This window comes from Epargyreus clarus, unplaced genomic scaffold, assembly GCF_041222505.1.
Source record: "Epargyreus clarus isolate Ecla_fem2 unplaced genomic scaffold, WU_Ecla_fem_2.2 ptg000010l, whole genome shotgun sequence".
Classification (NCBI taxonomy): Eukaryota; Metazoa; Arthropoda; class Insecta; order Lepidoptera; family Hesperiidae; genus Epargyreus; species Epargyreus clarus.
Window position 1 is genome coordinate 8,161,640 of NW_027332218.1, and position 20,055 is coordinate 8,181,694.

At 33.0% G+C, this 20,055-nt stretch overlaps 1 protein-coding gene across 1 annotated transcript; it reads right to left on the minus strand.

The window, feature by feature from the left end:
• Nucleotides 1-523: 523 nt before the first annotated feature.
• serpin-10 (serine protease inhibitor 10) lies at nt 524-19,746 on the minus strand. Its single transcript, XM_073077367.1, has 8 exons — nt 19,599-19,746; nt 17,544-17,592; nt 4,595-4,716; nt 3,503-4,187; nt 3,103-3,302; nt 2,600-2,785; nt 1,580-1,718; nt 524-1,093 (listed from the first exon to the last, which is right to left on the minus strand). The coding sequence occupies exons 2-8, from the start codon at nt 17,560-17,562 to the stop codon at nt 927-929; spliced, it is 1,518 nt and encodes a 505-aa protein (XP_072933468.1). The 5' UTR covers nt 17,563-17,592; nt 19,599-19,746; the 3' UTR covers nt 524-926.
• Between the last annotated feature and the right edge of the window lie 309 nt (nt 19,747-20,055).

Below are 20,055 nucleotides of genomic sequence, written 5' to 3' on the forward strand. Positions count from 1 at the left end.
AGTAGCAGTCGAGCATGCAAACCACGTGATAGTAAGTGGCTACTGCCGCCCATGAACAACTGTATTCAACCCCAGATAGGAATAACCACCGACTGCGCCGCTACCCCTGAGGATTAAGGTGAAATGCCTCGGAAAAGTATGTCTCACACAGCATCGCTAGTTGCGCTTCTTGCCTGTTTTCTAAAATATAACATCTAGTGAATCTGGATGCTGAGGCATACCTGGTAAGGTGTTTGTAATAGAGTATAAGAGCTAAACTATGAAAGGAAACAGTCATTATTAATTGAATTTGAGGTACCTAATTTGTTGTAGCCAATTTCTTCCACTAACTCGGTAGCATATTCCATTATAAAGACATTCAACTATAGCAGCAAAAAATACATCGGGTATGGTAAAGGATATGTCATTATCGTATTATTTCTAATTGATAATAATTTGTGTCTCAAACGCGAAATATATTTAATCGCTATTCATTACATAAACCAATTTCAGTTTAGCCCCATATAAATAAATAAAACTACAATTTATTGTATGAAAATAAATAATTTAATCTTAAACATATCACAACGACCACAAAAATAAATAATAACTTAAGACTAGGTAGACTTAATTAGACTTAACCTACGCTGTGTACTTTTTCGCTATCAAATGCTTCTGGTTTATATGAAAAAATCTGTAACCTCCTTACAAAAGTAAAAACAGTAAACGAGTAAGTAAGCACAAGTAAAAAAATCACTGTTGTTAAAAATAGGGTGGGTTTAAACAATTTTAGTCGAATATTCGATTCACCTCCTACAGAAGAAGCTGATCATAATGAAACTGTTCTTACAAAGAAGTTAATATTTAGTCAATTGCCTTACAATGACAATATAAAGATCTCAGTATGCTTCGGGACTCTTAATCCTATTTAAAGATATTATTGTATTTTAGTCATCTGAAGGCGGCTGGGGGTCAGTGACCTTTCCGGCAACCACCACGAGGTTATCTAATCTATCCACAATGAAGAACAGGAAGGGATGCTCCACGGAAAAGCGACGCGGCGTGGTCTCGTAGAGCGGCAAGTTTTTCAGGGACTCCACGACTCCGTTGGAGGCTGTAAAATAGAATTAATTAAAAATAAATTATGTTAGTAAAATAATACGATTAATGTTAATGAAATTTCAGTAACATTATTATTTGGACATAACGAAAGGACAGACAACATGCCTGAAGATAAGTTACACAATCATAACGTGTGACTTCTATAAACATATTCTTATGAGATACTCTTAATGAAGCATAATAAAAAAAAAACTGTACAGACTCTTCCTTCCTTAGATTATTTAGTCACATAAAAATCAAAAAATAGATTTTTGACATTTTGCGACTCTAGTAGCAAATTTATCGTGCCAATGTTCTGAATTCAAATTCTGTAGGTTTTTTTAGTCAGTTAAGCGGACATCGAAATGATGAATTTAATTAATTGAAAATTGTATATATAAATATTTCAATTTAAATACACTGGCTCCATTTGTTTCTGAAGATGTTTGAGTGACAATAAGTATAAAATCAATTGTTAAATTAATCATTTTTGGCTCACCTCCAATAAGTGATGACGTAGCACCAGCATTGTCAACCCGAACCGCCACATTTTGCACCAGCTCCTGCACGAAGAGTCCTTCCTTCGTTGACACTCCAGACAGTTCTGCTTCACGGCCGAAAATACTGCTTACACCAAACTGAAAAATAAATGGAAATCACTTAAAGAAAGAAAGAAGAGGAAGAAAATTAATTATCTGCAATGGTGGATATTTTTTGCAATGGTCACTTCTGTCAGTGACTTTTGTGTTCTGCTCTGTTGTGTTCTGGTTTGATGGGTGTAGTAAGAGAGACATACTTTTCCGAGGCGTTTTAGCGTTTTTTTAATCCTAAAAGTTAGCAGCGCATCTGTGGCTGACCTCAAGTAGGAATATTTAATCCTATCTGGGATTGATTACAAATGTCCATGAGCGACAGTAGCGACTTACCATTAGTTACAACAACAAGTTCGCCGGCTACTCCTATATTATAAAAAATCTAAATAACCTACATTTTATGATGATCAGTCAAATAGTGTAGGAGATTAATGATCTTACAATATCAACACCCATTGTAACGTATAAGAAAATATGTGTCAATATAATTATTGCTACAAAAGAATACATAACATATTTTCCTTAAGAAGAAATACCTACCTTGGAGATGATTATTCTTATATTTTACGTCACTTCCGTGATCCAAATGAAGATAAGAATGTGGTTATGATAAATTAAATTGCAGTTATCCTTCAGATTTTAAACGATGTGATTTGCTTTTCGACCATATATAGTATTTGACTTTTTTCTTTCATCAAAGTAAGATGTAATTATAATGATGATCATTATTATAATCTTCCAATTTTGGGTTAAATATTTAGTCTTAAGTTTTTGTTATTTACCACAATAATTGAATAATTAGACAATGAACTCTTACTTCCCTATTTGTACAAAAAATCAATCTAATACTTTAAATCTGTACTTTAAATACTCCCTTCATTTAAGTTGAGTCCACTATTAAGAGAACGTTTCGAAGAAATACTAACTTTGGCCAAAGCCGCCACCGGTTTAGTGGTAGTCTCGACATAGTAAGTGGGGATAGAAACATCCAGCTCTTCATCGCTGAGACTCTTTTGGATCTCAGATATGGGTGCAGCAGGCAAGTCAGCAATCAGACGAGTCAAGCCATCTCTGGATCGAGGAGTAACTACTAAGAGTGCGTATCGGCCGCCCTGAAAGAAAAAAAAATAAAAAGTCTAATTTTGCTATATTCACTACTATTATACTCCAGGCAGATTTACGTTAGTTTTTTTTAATTTCATTATGCTCATGATATTATAAATTAGAATTTTTAAGCCACCACAAGCATATACGACATATCTTCTATTATCTACTTCAACATAAGAACATCGTTCGCATGTCCTTGTCAGGTGTTTTATATAAAGCGTTTTAAAGCATCATAAAAAATCCACAAAAATAGGATACTTTACATATATTTGTATAAAAAACTCAGTCTAAGATTCTTAAAATTATTGCTTATCAAACTCACATCATATGGTAAAAGAATAGCTTCGCTGTCTAGATCGGGGAGCTGTGCAGTCTTGAAGGTACCACGAGTCTTCATCATGGGGACTTGTTTCTTCTCGGTGTTGGACTTGTAGAAAACGCCAGGTTCGATGGTGTCGAAAGGTTTCTTCCAAGACCCACGGAAGTACATGCCATTGAAGAGCAGCATCAGGGCGCTGGTTGCTGAAAAATATTATTATAGAAGAATGAATTAACACTAGCAGTAAACACAGTTGTAGTAGGAAATTAAACCTTTAAATATTAAAGTTTTTATAATTATAGTTGATGTTTATATTAACGGCAACTTAATGTAGATATTAGCACATTAATAAACCCTAATTAGTCGTAATACAAACTACTACAGTTTGTAAATTAATACTTACTTTTGCTAGATTTCTTTCCAACGCTGTTTACAGAAATGCTGGAAGTGATGTCGTTTTTGTCTTGCAATACTCTGAGACTTCTGGCGTGATTTCTTGCCTCAACAGCGACCATAGTTTCTTCTTCTTCGCCAAACTCTTCTTTCTTGGGGTAAGTCTTGACTAACTTAATTTTCTCTTTGATATTTTTCGCAGGTTTGTATTCAACTTTAGAAATGTCCACTTTTTCTGGTTTATCTTCAACAGCAAAGGAAATCAGTTTCTCATCCGTTTCCTTAGGTGGCATTAAATCGGGAAGTTCTTCGATCTTTTTGTTATCTTCTGTCTTCTTTTCCTCTTCATTAACATCATCTGCTTCAAGTTTGTCTGTGTACCGTTCAACAGACCTCACATCAGTAAGATAATATTGTTCTAAAACTTTCTTGTAGTCCTCATTAATTGTGTAGTTCTTGTAAATATAGAAGTAATTTTTCAGTTCTGGTTGATTCAATTTGTATTCGTTCCTGAATTTAAGTCTCTCCATAATGTACCGGAATGTCTTTCTGGTTAGTGCTGGATCGTCCGGCAAATGTAAAGCTGTGGTAAGCTGTTCTCTGGTTTTCCCACTCGCGCCTTCAGCCAGTATAGCCAGGATCGCAGAATAGCCAAGAGGTGAAAACGCGATGTTCTTGTCATCGTCAATGTATCCCTGAAATACAATATTTTGATTATAAGTAAAAGACGTAGTATTAAACATTCTTCAATGAATCGTGCAAGTAACCAACACTAGAAAGTCCAAGAACCAAGTGTTTGATGAGATTTTTAAGATTTTATTTAGCTAAACTTTTGACTGATGATAGGGTATATTAAATTCCTACAGGGGTAGAGTGGGACGAGGGCGTGTGATTTTTTTTCTCATTGAATTGTACATGACACGTATTTCATTTCGGAGAGTGATATCTAGTGTATTGGACGATGAGGCTGGCCAGAGCCGGATGGCTAACGGCAGACGTGGTGTTATATAGTAAGTTTAAAATTTAGAATAGCAGTAATTTAATAATAAATTAAACATTTCCAAAAAATCCAAATTCTGACTGCTTTATTACATTCATTTACCTGCATAATTGCCGTAGATAGCTCATTTGTAGCTTCGCCGATGAAGCTCGTTTCTTTGGGTTGATCGGAGCGCCCGCGTCGAAGCCATCTCGCGTTAGCTACACCCACTGCCACCAAAAGCACTGGAAAAATAAGAACAATTATCACTATTAATGTGCATGTCATTTGAGTGTAACAACTAGTGGATGTGTATGGTCAACACTAGTTTCCATATTCAAAATTGTCTGGAAGACTATCGCATCAAATTCAGGAGACATATCAGACGTGAGATCTGCAGTATTAATATTGTTCACATAAATAAATGTTAGTTTGATTCAAATTCAAATACAATATAATACCCCTATGGATTATCAAGTATCAGAGTTTCTAATAAGCTACGTGTCTGTTTACTAATAGTTCATAGCAATAGGCTAAAACAATTCCATTAACAACTTCGTTCAAAATTTAATTAAATATACGCGATCTTTATAATCTTTTCCTTTTTCGAATATGCATTTAGACATTAAAACAAGAAACAAAATGACAAAAACCATTAAAAAGACAATAAACTGCATGTTTAAATCACACAAAAATAGCAAAGCTAGTGCAATTATTAGCACGGCGGCAATAACTTGCAGTTTCAAATGGACTTGACCTGGCCGGACCGTTAGCCATTGTCTCGAAACGTAATGCCACGGAACTTGGTCATGTTTACTATTTCGTGTGATAGTCATGTACGAGTATTTTAGGTTCTTGAATGTATGAACGGAATTTTGAGTTCCCATTTTCAAATAATTATGAGAAAGTTATGGATTAGTTAAAGTTAAAGAGAAAGATAAAGTTAAAGATCCAAATAGATTTGGCTCACTTGAAATGTATAAGTACGGTACGGAATATAAGGCTATAGGCTGAGACCGCACTGCGATTAAACGCAGACTGAATAAAAAAAGCTGAAAACGCCAAAACGCATACGAACACGCACTGCGGTTTTCTTTTGGCTTAATTTTATTTCAGTCTCATCATAGATTTCAGGCGAACAGCACGTGTTGTGGGGTTAGAGACTGAATAAAAAACCAATGATATTTAAAACTATAGATATGTTACCTGCCCACAAAACAACACAAATAAGTGTTACACTAAACACACAAATACACGTTTTTCTTTTTGCTTACCCGAAAGTAACTCATTCATTCATACGTAAATATGTACGTAAATTTTGCTTCTCTATTACTACTTGTGGAAGGAATACGTTATCTCTATTTTGTCAGTTACGTAATTATAGCGGACCAAGCACGAAAAACAATCAAGATATAATGATTTCTCCTCATTTACTTGTGAAATGTGATTCCATGAATCTTGGGTATTTTTTTGCATAATTTGTACATTTAAGCATTGCCCAAGAAGGCATTTTGAGGCTTAGAAGACTAAAATAATGACGTTAAACGTATACAGTGACATACATACGTGTCAGTTACTACGCCGCCGCGAGAGCGGCTGGAGTCGATTCACTCCAATTGGTGTATTTTGTATATTTCATGTTTTACCCACTAGTAACATATCTTTAGTTTATATCAATGCCCCACCATACAATTACTATGGGAGACAAAAAACCGCGCTTTAAACAAGCCGCGGTCAAAATGTAACAATAAATCAGTCGACTGAAAAAGTCACTAGTGCGTGCACTTGTATAGAAAGCAATATGTTTTATATTTTAGCGGTTTCAGTCTTGCGGTTAAACGCGTGCGTTTAATCGCAGTGCGGTCTCAGCCATAAGTCCATTATAACAACATCGATCTTCACAACGATTAGAAGTCATATCGATTTAAAACTTTGCAAAAAGCAATACAGATGACGCCAAATCAATGATTAAATATGTAATTGCTAAGTTGATGACGATTTTTATGAATTCGAAAAGTAACAGAGTATGGCAATTTTACAAGCCATTACATCTAAACTACACTACTAAAGTACTGCTACTACTACTACTACTACTAAATTACTACTTATACTACTAAAGTAAAACAAAATAATTCAATATTAATCCTATGTGTACTATCTCAAGGGTGACCTCATGGTCCCTATCTTTTAAAACCTAGAAACGAATGTAACTGTATATGTTAATAAAACACTAAACATGCCAAGAGGTCACAAAAGGACATAAAGATGTGTTTTCTACGATCAAAACAAGATTATGTCCTTGATAAACAAGATAGGATCTGGATATAACTGTGTCGTGATATCGATGGGACTGGTTCTTAAGAGAAGACAGGCGGCGAAGTAGGTCGAGAAGTAGCGGTATACATGCATTTACCCAGATAACTGTATCAGGTAATAGCTTATGTGATTCTAATCTTAGGCTTAGATTATGGAATATATAGAAAACGCATAGAAGAAAACTCATTTAAGAATCGTGTCTAGTTGTAATGTCATTTAAGATAATATTATTAAATTATTAAATTATAAACAGCTTAACAGATTCCAATGAAGTCTTGGTGTTGTTTGTTCGTCCTAACTCGAAATAATTTTGTACCCGAAAGGTGGCGCTATCAAAATAATCGTTTTTGAAAGAAATAAATAAAGAAACATTTATTTGTAAAAAAACACTACAACATTATGGGACATAAATAATAGCAAAAATAATTTTAAAATCAAAACATTGCTGCAGTAAAATTTTACAAAAGGGTCCACACTCAGCCTCACCGCGGCGAACCACGGCCACTGATTTTCAGTGTGTTTTTGAAGGTCGAAAATCCTTAGTGGTATAACTCCGGCGGCACTACCGCCACACCTATTTCGGCCTCATTACAACAATGTTAAGCGCTGCTGTATTCTGGTTTGAAGGGTGTACTTAGGGTGATACTTTTCCGAGGCGTTCCAGCTTAGTCGTCAAAGGTAGCGGCGCAACTGTGGCCGACTTCAGGTAGGAATTTTTAATCCTATCTGGGGTTAATTATGGTAGGATAATCTTCGCATGATATTGGTATAATACACGTTAAACATAATAAGAGTTAGTTATGTAAAAATGCTTTCAATTCTGCATAGCAACTTAAATATACCGTGAATTCTATTTACTTTAATATCTATAGCAAAGATCGCAAAATACCAACATTTTGTAGCGTGTGTTTATGGGTAATTTACTGAGTAGAAAGTAACAATTTCAATCTCAGATAGTAGATACACACTTAATAATAGTATAGAGTAAGGAATTTATTCGCTATACGTTACAATGTTTGCTTTACTTCGATGTTATATATTATCCTAGATTGGAAATAATGAGACAACTTTAGATAAAAGCTCTCGGGGGATTGTATTATATCTTATCTAAAGTGTTTTAAGGTGTATTCCAGGTATGCTTCGTATTTCTTGAAAATTAAATCTAAAAATGCTGCAGGTACACGCCATGGGGTAAATTGTAAAATGTAACAATGTTAAGATTAACTATAGTAATACTTTTAAGTAACTATAAATGCGAAATCATTTAGTATTTTCGGTTTTGTCGCAAATATATGTAAATGGATTGTAGCCGACACATTTGTATTTCTTTTTAAGATACTTCGTATTAAATGCTATGAATCCCAGTGTCGTACGCTGTTTGTCCACCGTCACAGAGCCGATACCGATAATTAATGACGGCGCCGAAGTAGCGTATATACATTTACTATAGCAGCTTGTCCACCGCACGTCCACCACCCGGACACCGTCATCCCGGCCGCCGATATTTCCAGTAGATCGGCGTGACCGCTAGATCGGCACCGAGATTTTGACGGGCCGATGTGCCGGCAATATAAAAAACATTGGAACTTGTTCATACACTGCCGTCACACGCGTGACAGCAGGAACAAAATAAACTGCCGATATCGGTCGCGGTGGACAAACTATCGCCGTCACGACATAATTTAAATCGGCCCGAAATAATCTCGTTCTCGGTATCGGCCCGCTAACGGTGCGGTGGACAAACGACCGTAGGCTGAAAAGTAAACCATTAAATGTTTAAATAATAAGCCCTACGGTTAAAACGCATCAAACGTATGGTTAGTTCTTAGCTCACTAGCATCAAATGATGACGGCTAGGAATGCAAGCCTCAGGTTGTTAAGTCAACTGTACTTACCTCGTACTACCTACAAGCCTTAATGACCAACTTAGGTAAGACCATAAGTACTTATGTGCGCGCTAAAGGGGCGACGTGATTAAATAAATCAGTGTTTCTTATGTAATAGAACCGTTATTAATAATCAATCTATCCAATGTTGTTTTGCATCATCGTTTGAAATGACTTCAGACGTCCGTTGAACATTCGTTCGAATATGTTGATATCAGTCAATATTCAGTCCATGCAGTATTTTGCCTCCCACAACATTTTACAATTAGTTCATACTAGACATTGACAAATTTCTGTGGCACATTAAACCTGGATAGATTAATTATTAAAAATGGACGGTAGTGAATTTAAAGCGTTTTTTAAACACCCGTGTCAGCTTTGTAGTCGCAGTATTACAGCGACAGTAGCTGACGCCAGCCGGCGAAAATCGATGTCGACTTGGAGACCTACTACCATCTCTTAAAACAATATTAGTTTAATCATACATTGAAATTTCGTACCATGACCTCGTTAAAGTAGGATTGTTTTTATAATATTACAATAAGCAGTTTTGTATGATATCGGTCGAAATTATTCATTCTTTTTTTAAGCAAAATATGAATGTCAGTTGTTGATTTTATAAAATCAATACAATGAAAAATGAATAAGGGTTTAAGTTTACGTCGCTCGGCAAGAATAAAACAAAACTGTTTTAAGGAGGTCGTGGTACAAAACAAAATAATGTTGATGCAATATTGAAATAAAACTTTCCTGAACTATGATTGTTTTCAAAAGATAGTGGTAGGGCCCCTGAATCGATGACGTATACTGTCGCTAGTGTATTATCTCCCTTATGTTCCTTACATTTTTTATCAATGTTCAATATTTTCAGTTTTATAGCAATAGAATCTTAATCGATTTTATATTACAGCAAGACATATCGCTACCTTAAAACAAAAGGGCCACAAATCAAAAATATTCAAAATCCTTTTTTTTGTTAAAACTCAAATTTTGTCGCTTATATTTTCATAATTTAAAAAGACTCCCATGAATTTTACACTTTAAACAATAAAAATACTACTGACGTCTCTTTTGTATTTTCGAATTTACGCTGCATCATTTGTGCAAAGCCGCCATTTTGTTAGTTGCGGCCCGAAAGTCGACGAGAGCTTACGTTTGTTTGGTGCTAAAGGGCCATAACGCAAAAAAAACTCTTGATTAAGCTTTTATTATTTAAACAAAAGTGCCATATTTTGAAAAACGTCCGTTTTGCATATAATATTCATGTAAGAATCATTTATTTTACTTAATCAAAAGGACCATATTACAAAAAGGCCTGTTTTGTTTATAACACTTTATAGAAGTTGTAATAACAATTTAAAAACAAAACTACCATATTTTGTAATAAGTATGTTTTGCATAGAAAATGCACTTAGGAGATAATAATTACGTTGTTTCAAAAGGGGCATGTTAGGAATACGTCATTTTTGCTGGTGATTTTTTCTAGGTTATAGTAAATATTCATGAATAAAAGTTCTTATTTTGATATACATTTGTATTGTATATTTATTTTTAAAAGTAAAATCATATTATTTTATGAATTCAATGGTCTGTTTTTGCTTGTTATTTTATTGTAAGTTTTTTATTAAGGTAAAGGTTTACTTTATACTATTATAAGCTAAATCTTTACCTGGTTTAGTTTATATATTATAGTTATATTTATATAGAATGAACAACAGAGCGCATAGGATACTCGACATGTTAAAGTACAATAACCAAATCAAACTAAATGGCAATGATGAAACTTTATTTAAAAACAATTACGTTAAATGTGATCCCTGTATTAAGAAGATGAATAATGCACCAGCATTGGATGACTCCTCGGACAGCGATTCTATTCCTGATAGTCAATGTAATTTCAGTTTATCTCTGAACAGCGAACCGGAGTTGGAACCAGGTTATAGAAATAATAGACCAAACGTAGTTATTGAAGAAACCGATTATGATAGCGACATTTCTGATTCAAGTTCATGCAATGGTGATTTTTCATCCGACGACAATGTCCAGGATCCAGATTTACAAATTAGAGACGACTTGCGGTTAACTGATTCTAGCTCAGATGACGATAATAACATCAACCAGTTTTCGCTTAAACCTGGAACTTCTGGTTTGAATGACGAGTCTGCATCAGTTCTTAAACCTGATGAGGTCTTATTGAGACCACCTTCTAAAACGGTTATTATTCAGTCATCGAGTTTCGTTTTACAGCACCTAATAATGACGATATTCAGATTCCTAGCGTTGTTACAATATTAAGTGTTAATACGCCATCTCCTTGTGTTGACAATGAGAATATTCAAAGAAAGAGTAGTAAAAGGCAAGCGAATTCACAATTATGGGGAAGAAACATGACGAAAATACTCAGAAACAGTGGTCAAGCATATACGTCCAAGTCAAAAACGAATAATTTTGGTTCTATGATTATGATTATGTTATTACTCTACTTTGTAAGGTTAATTATTTTTCATTGTTTTTTGAGATTGGTTTAATACTTGGCTAAAGTCTAGTTTTCATACTATTATTATTTTGAAGTTGATCACTGTAGTTATAAACTTTAGTTACGTAGGTAATAGCACTATTACTTTTGTATTTTAATAGTTTTTCAGTAAGTACAACATTTCATTTTGAGATTAATTTTATAACTAAAGTTTTTTTTTTTAAGTTACCTAATACGTAAAACTTCTTCTACTACTACTTGTTTGTAGTTATTTATTGATTTTTTATTTATTTTTGTTTGTTTGCCAAGTAAGTATTTTTAGTAAGTTGCATTTCTTTATATTTTACAAAAGCAAAAGTTATTTTTGTAATTATTTTTATGTGACATAGTCACTTTCTTTGGTTTATAATATATATTTTTTTAATTTGGGTAAGCTAGTGGCACAAAAAGAACCATGAATACATATTATTTTTAAAAATTGTGACTGTTTTAGTAAATTTTCCCCATAATTCAAACAATATATTTATATACAAAAGAGACTTATCTGCTCATAACTTTTTTTTTTGAAAAAAATACAAATATCCGAATTAATCATTAAAAGCAGAATAAAAATATCTTTCTAACAGTGTATAACACCTATTTATTAGTTTTAAAATTACAGAGCAATTATACAAAAACTGATTTTGAAAACTTTAAATGGCTCTCCTGTAAAATTAGGTCTATTCGCTTTGTGGCCCTTTTGTTTTGAAGTAGCGATATATAGAAAACTTCGCTCCTTCTAACAACTATATGGATGTAATGGAACTGCCTCTTACATAGAACTGGTTTTCGTCTAATCGAGGTAAACAAGTAAGTAGATTATTTAAATATTAATTGTTATTGTTGTATGATTCTATTTACGTATCTTACAAGTTATAAGTTAATTAATCCGTTCCTATAGCCAAGACATAATTACTGCCTCATACTTAGCTTTGTCATAAAAAGGCATTTAATAAAATATAAAAGGAATCATAACGTATTTCATTTACCTAATCTTTTTTAAAGTCACGTTTATTATTCATAAAAAAATCATGAATAGTATCTCATATTTATTATGTTTAGCTTTTTTTCTAACCTATAGGTAGGTAATTAAGTTTAACTGCTTCATTTTATTCTACCTTCGGTAAACCTTTTTAACAAAACTATAACATTGGGGCTAACAAACCTATGAGTTTAATTCCCGTTTTAAACCGATAATGAGGCAAATTTAAGAAAACCTAAGAGGCGTTGCACAAACATAATGCATAATTAGTTATTATTTTGTTTTTACCAATAATGTTACTTATAAAAATATCGTACTTATCGCAGACACAAGCTGCGACGAAATCTAAGATTTTATAACCAGCATGGTCATCACTGACCATCCTGATGTGTCAGCCCTAATTCAAATGCAACGTGCATTGCTGGCGCCGGTACCGTTGGACGCTCTGACCGTGACCACATGCGCGGTTTCTGCATCGTACAAGCGATATACTACATTTATTCAATAAAAACTAATAAGGCTTTGTTTTTATATCCCAAAAAAATAATTAATATCATTCCAATCAATTCACAGATTTGAATAATAATTTCTCCTTAAAAATACTTTGTCCCACCTGCGCCTTTTTATATATTTTTTATAAATAATTATTAGTTAATTTCATAAATAAAAAGGTCATCACTGACTATCTTGATGTAACATTTTATAACCAGCACAGTCATTACTAACCATCCTGATGTGTCAGCCCTAATTCAAATGCAACGTGCATTGCTGGCGCCGGTACCGTTGGACGCTCTGACCGTGACCACATACGCGGTTTCTGCATCGTACTAGCGATACAATCTTTCAATTAAAAATACTACAATATTCCTACAATAAATCTATAACCTTTGTAAATTATAAAAATAACAATATGTGGAAGAATATCAATGGTTGCAATATCCAAAAGTCGGTTAAAATCTACATTCATTCATGTTTGCCAACATGAAGTCTTGCATTTCAGTATCATATATTTTACTTTAAACCTGTTAAAACCACTTGCAGAGAAAGTTTACTTTCATTTTATGCAAATTGAATTATTAAGTTACCAAGTTATAGGCAACCTTTTCTCGAATATTTCTATAATTAAATAAAGATTAAATACAATATTTTAATGTTTTCATACAGTTTGCTTTTAAGTTAAAAATAGCTTTTAGTAATAATAAACAGATCAACAAAAACTCTTCTAATGGCGTAAATGAAAATTGATTTAAATCTAAGATCGCTAGTATGAAAGATCTATTAATAGTGCGAAACGGTGTGGCGGAAGTGGGTACGGCATAAAGTAGTTCATCTGTAGCAGATCTCTTAACTGTAGTAGTACTTACGTACGTAGTTAGATAAAAAATATTTGATCTCCCTACTAGCATACGAGAAAGCAGTGCATCTGATGGAGAGTAGTTTCGTGGTCTCTACCGCTCATATCTACCTCTTATCAACCCCAGATAAGTTACGAGTCCTACCTAAGATCGGCCGCAAATGCGTTGCCTCTGCCTGAGCACAAAATTAAAACGCATACATACATACATACATATTAAAGGTATATTTATATGAGATGTTTCTTGGAGTGATTACAAGTTCCTGAGACATCTTTGCACGGCAATTACCACTTACCATCAGGTAAACTATATGCTCGTTTCTTACTTCTACAATAAAAAGATGGTAGATCCCTCTGTGGTTCGACTCCAGCGGCACCACCGCCACACTTATTTCTGCCTCATAACAGCAAAGTTAAGCGCTGCTGTGTTCTCGTTTGAAGGGTGTGGTAAGGGAGACATACATTTCCGAGGCGTTCTAACTTAGTCCTCAGGAGTAGCGACGCATCTGTGGCCGACCTCAGGTAGGAATATCTAATCCTATCTAGAATTGATTACAGATGTCCATGGGCGTAGCCACTTACCATCAGGTGAACTGCATGTTAGTCTGCTACTCATATGTTATAAAAAAAAGAAAAATATATACAGCAATCTATGTGAGGCATTGATCACTTACCTCATATGGTCATTATTTACCCAATAAACATGAATATGTAAAGACCTGTATGATTTTACATATCATGCATGAAAATTTAACACATTCGTCAATGTTGACAATATCATTGACTTTGAACGCTGTAAACATAGGCTTAGCACATGTAAATGTCAGCCTATTTACTAAGAATATGAGCACCTGTATATAACATAGGTTATTTATACTCATATTACTATTATTTCCGCATATTTGTAAGTATTTTCAAACATGACAGTTCTCAAACTATTATAAGGTTTATAAGCAAAAATATTAACGTCATAGAGATCTATATCAAGATTTTCATACAAAAGCGTTTAACATCCTGAAGGATGGATTAATATGAAATATAACACCATTTACACGATTTCAGATAATAAATTGACATTGTTAATTTAGGAACGACTTTTTACCAATTGGTAATAACTTGATGACACTTTTCCTCTCCATGTCCACTCTATTCGCTTATATCTTATAAGGCAAAACACTCGTGTTCAAAGTTGTTACCAACTTGAAATTTGCCACAACTTTTTTACCGGATTTTTTTACAAGACAGTTAAGAATTAACACGAACAGCGTCGATTATAATAACGTGGGCCTAATTGTAGGCTAAACTAAACAAATGAAGTCGAGTATTTCCGTGCAATAAAAACATTGCTCGGGTAAGGCACAACGAAGCGGTGAACGCACTGCACTGACCCTAGCTATTGTACTCTCTAATGTACCGATGGCATAAAAAAAAAATTGTTACTTATTTTATAATATAATTATTTTTGAAAATCAGTAAATTACCAAAAGTTACCGACGCTTCGTATATTATTTATGGAGAAAGATTGGCAGAATTGATTGGTTTGTATGAAAGAAACGAAAGAAAATAATGCAGATTTTGTCTATAATGCAGTTAAAGTTGTTTTTGTACTCTATAACAAGCACTTTATCGTCACAATGTATAAAAATAATTATAGAATAATTCAGTACGTGTTTAATTATAAAATGGTAACTTTAAACTTCGTAATCGTAATTTCGATATAGTTACCTACTTAATTTTTTATAAACTTAAATGAAAAGTCAAAATTCCAACAAAATTAAAACTCCTCACTGCTACGTACTTATCTTTCTTTCGTAAATAATTTGTTTTAGATCTAGGTAGCAATAAATTACCAACTTTTATTGCTAACTATACAATATGCACATCTGAAATGCATTGTCAATAAAAAAAACTATTCTGCAAATATTGCATTATTAGAAAAAAATGAGAAATGTGTATGCTAACGGTAAAATCTGTAGCAATCTAGCGCATACCGCCTGGGAAAGTAATCTAGCTGCCCGGCCATATAACAAAATTATAACGCGAATGCAATTCCCATTCTAGCTATTTCTCCTCAGTATTTTCTTTTATAGGGATTGTAAGACTTCGGCATGTTATGAAAGTTAATTATTATAATTTGTTATTATGCCGTGCAGTTCCTTTCTTTAATTGCTTTAATACGTGTAATTGGAAAAGTTATATTCTTTTTCATTTCACGCAAAGTAAAACTGACTTTTGAATAATAATAGTTTTAACTATTGTATTGTAATAATTTTCGTCTGAAATTAATAATCTGTAACGTCTACAAAATTTATGAAATACTCGGTTTTAACGAATACAATTATATAGACTAAAACTATGAGTAAAAAATAACCCATTGACTTTCAAAAAGTAGATGTTTTCTTGGTTCCAACACAATTGTTTCCAAAATTAGCTCAGACATACAAAAAAATTAGATACATCAAAAATACGAAATACTTACATATAAATTTGAATATTTGTACATAATATCGACAGCATATCGATTATTCAATAATAAAATGACTTTATTGAAAATGAAATATAATATAAACGTGCCAAAGAAAAAAGTCTAAAAGGTAGTAGTCATATTTGTGCATGAACTATTACGACTTTTAGGAAGCAGGTGTTACGAAATATTTTCACCGACACGCGAACTACAACGGTTAGGTAATTATCACTTCCTTGGTTTATAGCGTTTATTGTTTAGAACAATATATCTAACGTATGAATAGAGTTTCATATTTTGAAAATAAATTCCGTTATCTATTTTTTGTCATTTTAAAATTGACACCGTATTTTTAAGTTTTATGTTAGGTAATTCAAGTAATGGGCCCGTTCCTACTTCTGCTTTATAACAACAATGATAAACGCTGCTGTATTTTGGTTTGAAGGGTGCGGTGAGTCTCTCCCTTACAACGCGCTTCAAACTTGTACGAAGCGTTTCAGCTTAATACTTAGTGGTAGCAAAGCATCTGTCGCCAGCTTCAGGTAGGTTTTTAATCCTATCTGGGATATCATAGATACCATGGGCGTCAATTGCCATTTGCCATTCCTTGCTTGTTTGCCATTTCTATATAGGTACGAGTAATATAAAATACCTAAAAGATTCATTTTCATACAAGTATGTGTAAAACTTTAACATTAATTACTTTATTTATAAATCGGAAATATAATACACACATGAGGCAATGTAATTAAGTGTTATAGAATGATATATAAAGTACCTATTTTTATATCAGTGAGCATTTTATGTAGATGTGTGTGTGTAAACCAATAACGTATTAACATACAAAAAAGAAAAAGAAGATGACGAGCCACTCAATCTTTCTTCATCAAAAGTCGAATGCGTCGTGAAATCCCGACATTTTTATTATTCTCACGTAGGATACCGACAATGGGCAGGCTGCAACGGATGTAAATAAACAAGTTGAAATTCAAATTAACCATAAATCACTATGCAGAAGTATCCTGACGTGATGCGAGCTTGCTGGGTTTCAAAGAATTTCTTCATTTGCCTCTTATAGGTATCTTTTTGTAATTAATTATCTAAGCAATTGTACTAAGTAGAAACGTCGTTAGTTTTAGAAAAATATAGATTTTTTATGTAACTGTTTTTTTTTTAATATTAGGCAAATAACATTTGATTAACATGAAAATTGTTCTTTATTTATTTATTTTCATTTATTATACTTTGCCATTTAAGAATAATTAAATACTATACTCGTATACAATACAATCACTTATATAACAAAGAAAATAAATCGTAGATATCTTCATTTTAAAATTTGAACGAAGATAGTTTTAATATCAAATACTTATAGTACATTTTCACAAATGCATAGAGGTCCTTAAGTTAAAATAAAATTGTTTTAACGTGACAATTTATGCTAATTAAGTGACTTAAGGAGCTATTGATATTTATTGGAACGGTCCTACTGATTAATCTATCAACAAACAATATTAGATTAAATATTCTTATTTCAAATGTAATTAAAACTTACCAAAGAATAAAGGCCGCATTTCACTGATGACTAGCGCCTTCCTTAAAAACTGAAAAAAAAAAAAAATAATACTTTTGTAATTATAGGTATGCAACTATAAAAACCCAAGAGATACAATTGTAATTAAAGAACCACAAAGCTCTTCCATTCTATGTCTATAAATGGTCATCCAGACTACATTGAATGATATTTTTAAAAATAATGCAGTCATATGAATTCGCATTATCATGTTTATATCATGGAAGTTAATTCACTAATGTGTTAGTATAGCAATTAAGTACATAGAGCATAGCAATGAAATATACGTATTATTGCTTTTATATATTATTAAATAAAAATGTAGGAGACCACGTATAGATCAGAACTAAGTGACCACTTACCATCGGATGAAAGCATGCTTGTTTGCTATTTCAATCACATAATAAATATATTTTCCTATATCATAATTGCAAATGATTAAAAAATGTTATGTCTACGTATATTATACCTATTTTCCATTCCAAGGTGTATAATAACATTACAGTGAATCACGATCAAGTGATTTCAATTTTGCTTAAACTAAGCATACCCGCATCCGTATACCAAAGAGTATAGTAACCCGTATACTAACTATAAATTAATTCAATTAATAATGACTACCATAAGACACATACATAATCAACATTGTAGAATAAACCATGATAATGCCATGCCGATAGTTACCAAAGAAATGACATTTGTGGATATGTAAAGATATTGTTCAGTTATTCTTTATTTTTTGTCAGTTGTTTTATATTAGAGTCACATAATTTATTGGTCACAGTAGCCTTTAGACCTCTGCCTTCATCAAGCCAGTACCATCCTACTGTTGAGCACGGGTCTCCTCTCAGAACGGAAAGGTTTTATGACATATACCTATCTCCTTACATTATAATAAGGTTTCATTTCTAATACTCTTTGAATATAGGTTCCTGGAATTCGAACCTTGGGCCGGCATCGAAAGATACCGGAATTCATACTAATAGGGTAAGCAATTCCAAAAACTAAGCCATGAGCCTTTAAATAAACAGACCTCCTTTTTTTCATATTTGTCTCTATGTATTTGATCGGGCTAACCTTAAAAATGACCAAATGGAAATCGATTTCATACAAAGAGGATTCTGTACGCTCAATTTCTTTATTATTTTTATTTTTAGTATTGGTTATGATAGTGACTATAAAATTACATGCATTGTGGAAATTTAAAGTGTCTACCTGTTGGTTCAATACGAGTATAAACCGAAGTTAACGATTTCTTCGTTGTGACAGTCTGTCAGACAGCGGAGGCTCGCAAATAACTTCTCGTTTTTCCCCTTGCTTACGGACCTCCATATACAATTCAAATATGATATCATTTTACAAGATGCACACACTGCGACAAAACTGTCTGATACTTAATAAAATACTTAGTTATTCCATAAAAGTATATTAAATAGATTGCAAGCAGGCCTAAGGTCTTACTCATTCGAAACTTATTTTAATCATCATTATTTACGTTTATGATGTCATGTGCGTTTTCTGTACGAATTAGCCGTCAACATTTTAGAAGTTAAACCGGCTTACACACGATTCGAGTATTTGTTTAAAGCAAACAAAATAGATTTATAATTTAAACGTCTGTGACATAAATAACTATAGAACAAGTCATGGATATTTTTGAAACGCATTAATTATGTTATTTTGAATGATTGTATGTAAATCGGAGATGAACTTTGTCACAGATTGATAGATAATAACTATAAATAATATAGCATACATTTCACCTTGCAATTAATTTTAACTTTGAGAATTAAAAAAATAGCAAACTCTGCCAAAAAAGAAATCAGTCAATTTTAGTAATTTACTTATTTTCCTTTGAGAGTATTACTATACTATTAGTAACGTTAGTGTCTACCGCTAATGTAGATAAACATAAAACTCCATAAGTAACCTAAAAGACAATGTTTACTCAAACTATGCTTCCATAGAACAAGCAAAAGCTGACAATTTCAAATCACAACAAAACCTTGCACTAGAGTCAATGACTTTAATACTTACATGTTAAAATGCACTAATTAGAACTGCACACTTAATACGTCATAACACAGGAGCGGGTGCGCGTGCGCAGAGCCCGATCGAGAGTGATTGCGCGGAAGCCACCACCACTCTTTATATCAACATTTAACAGTTATGTTAGATGCAGCCATAGCACGCATAGAAGTGGCTTCCTTAAACCTTTTACTACTTAGTTCAAATGATGTTTCAACTGCATATCACTAAAAATAGTATAAAATTTAGTCCAATCTGACAGGCATAATGCGTGTTTTTATTAAGTTATCAAGTCTATTATTGTCCTACCGCTGGGCACGGGTCTCCTCTGAGAATAAGAAGGATTAGGTCAGAGTCCACCGTTCTGACAAGTATTGGTAGATTCGCATTCACATACCTTTGAGATTTTTGTAAGATCTCTCAAATGTGCAGGTTTCATGACGATGTTTTCCTTCACCATTATAAT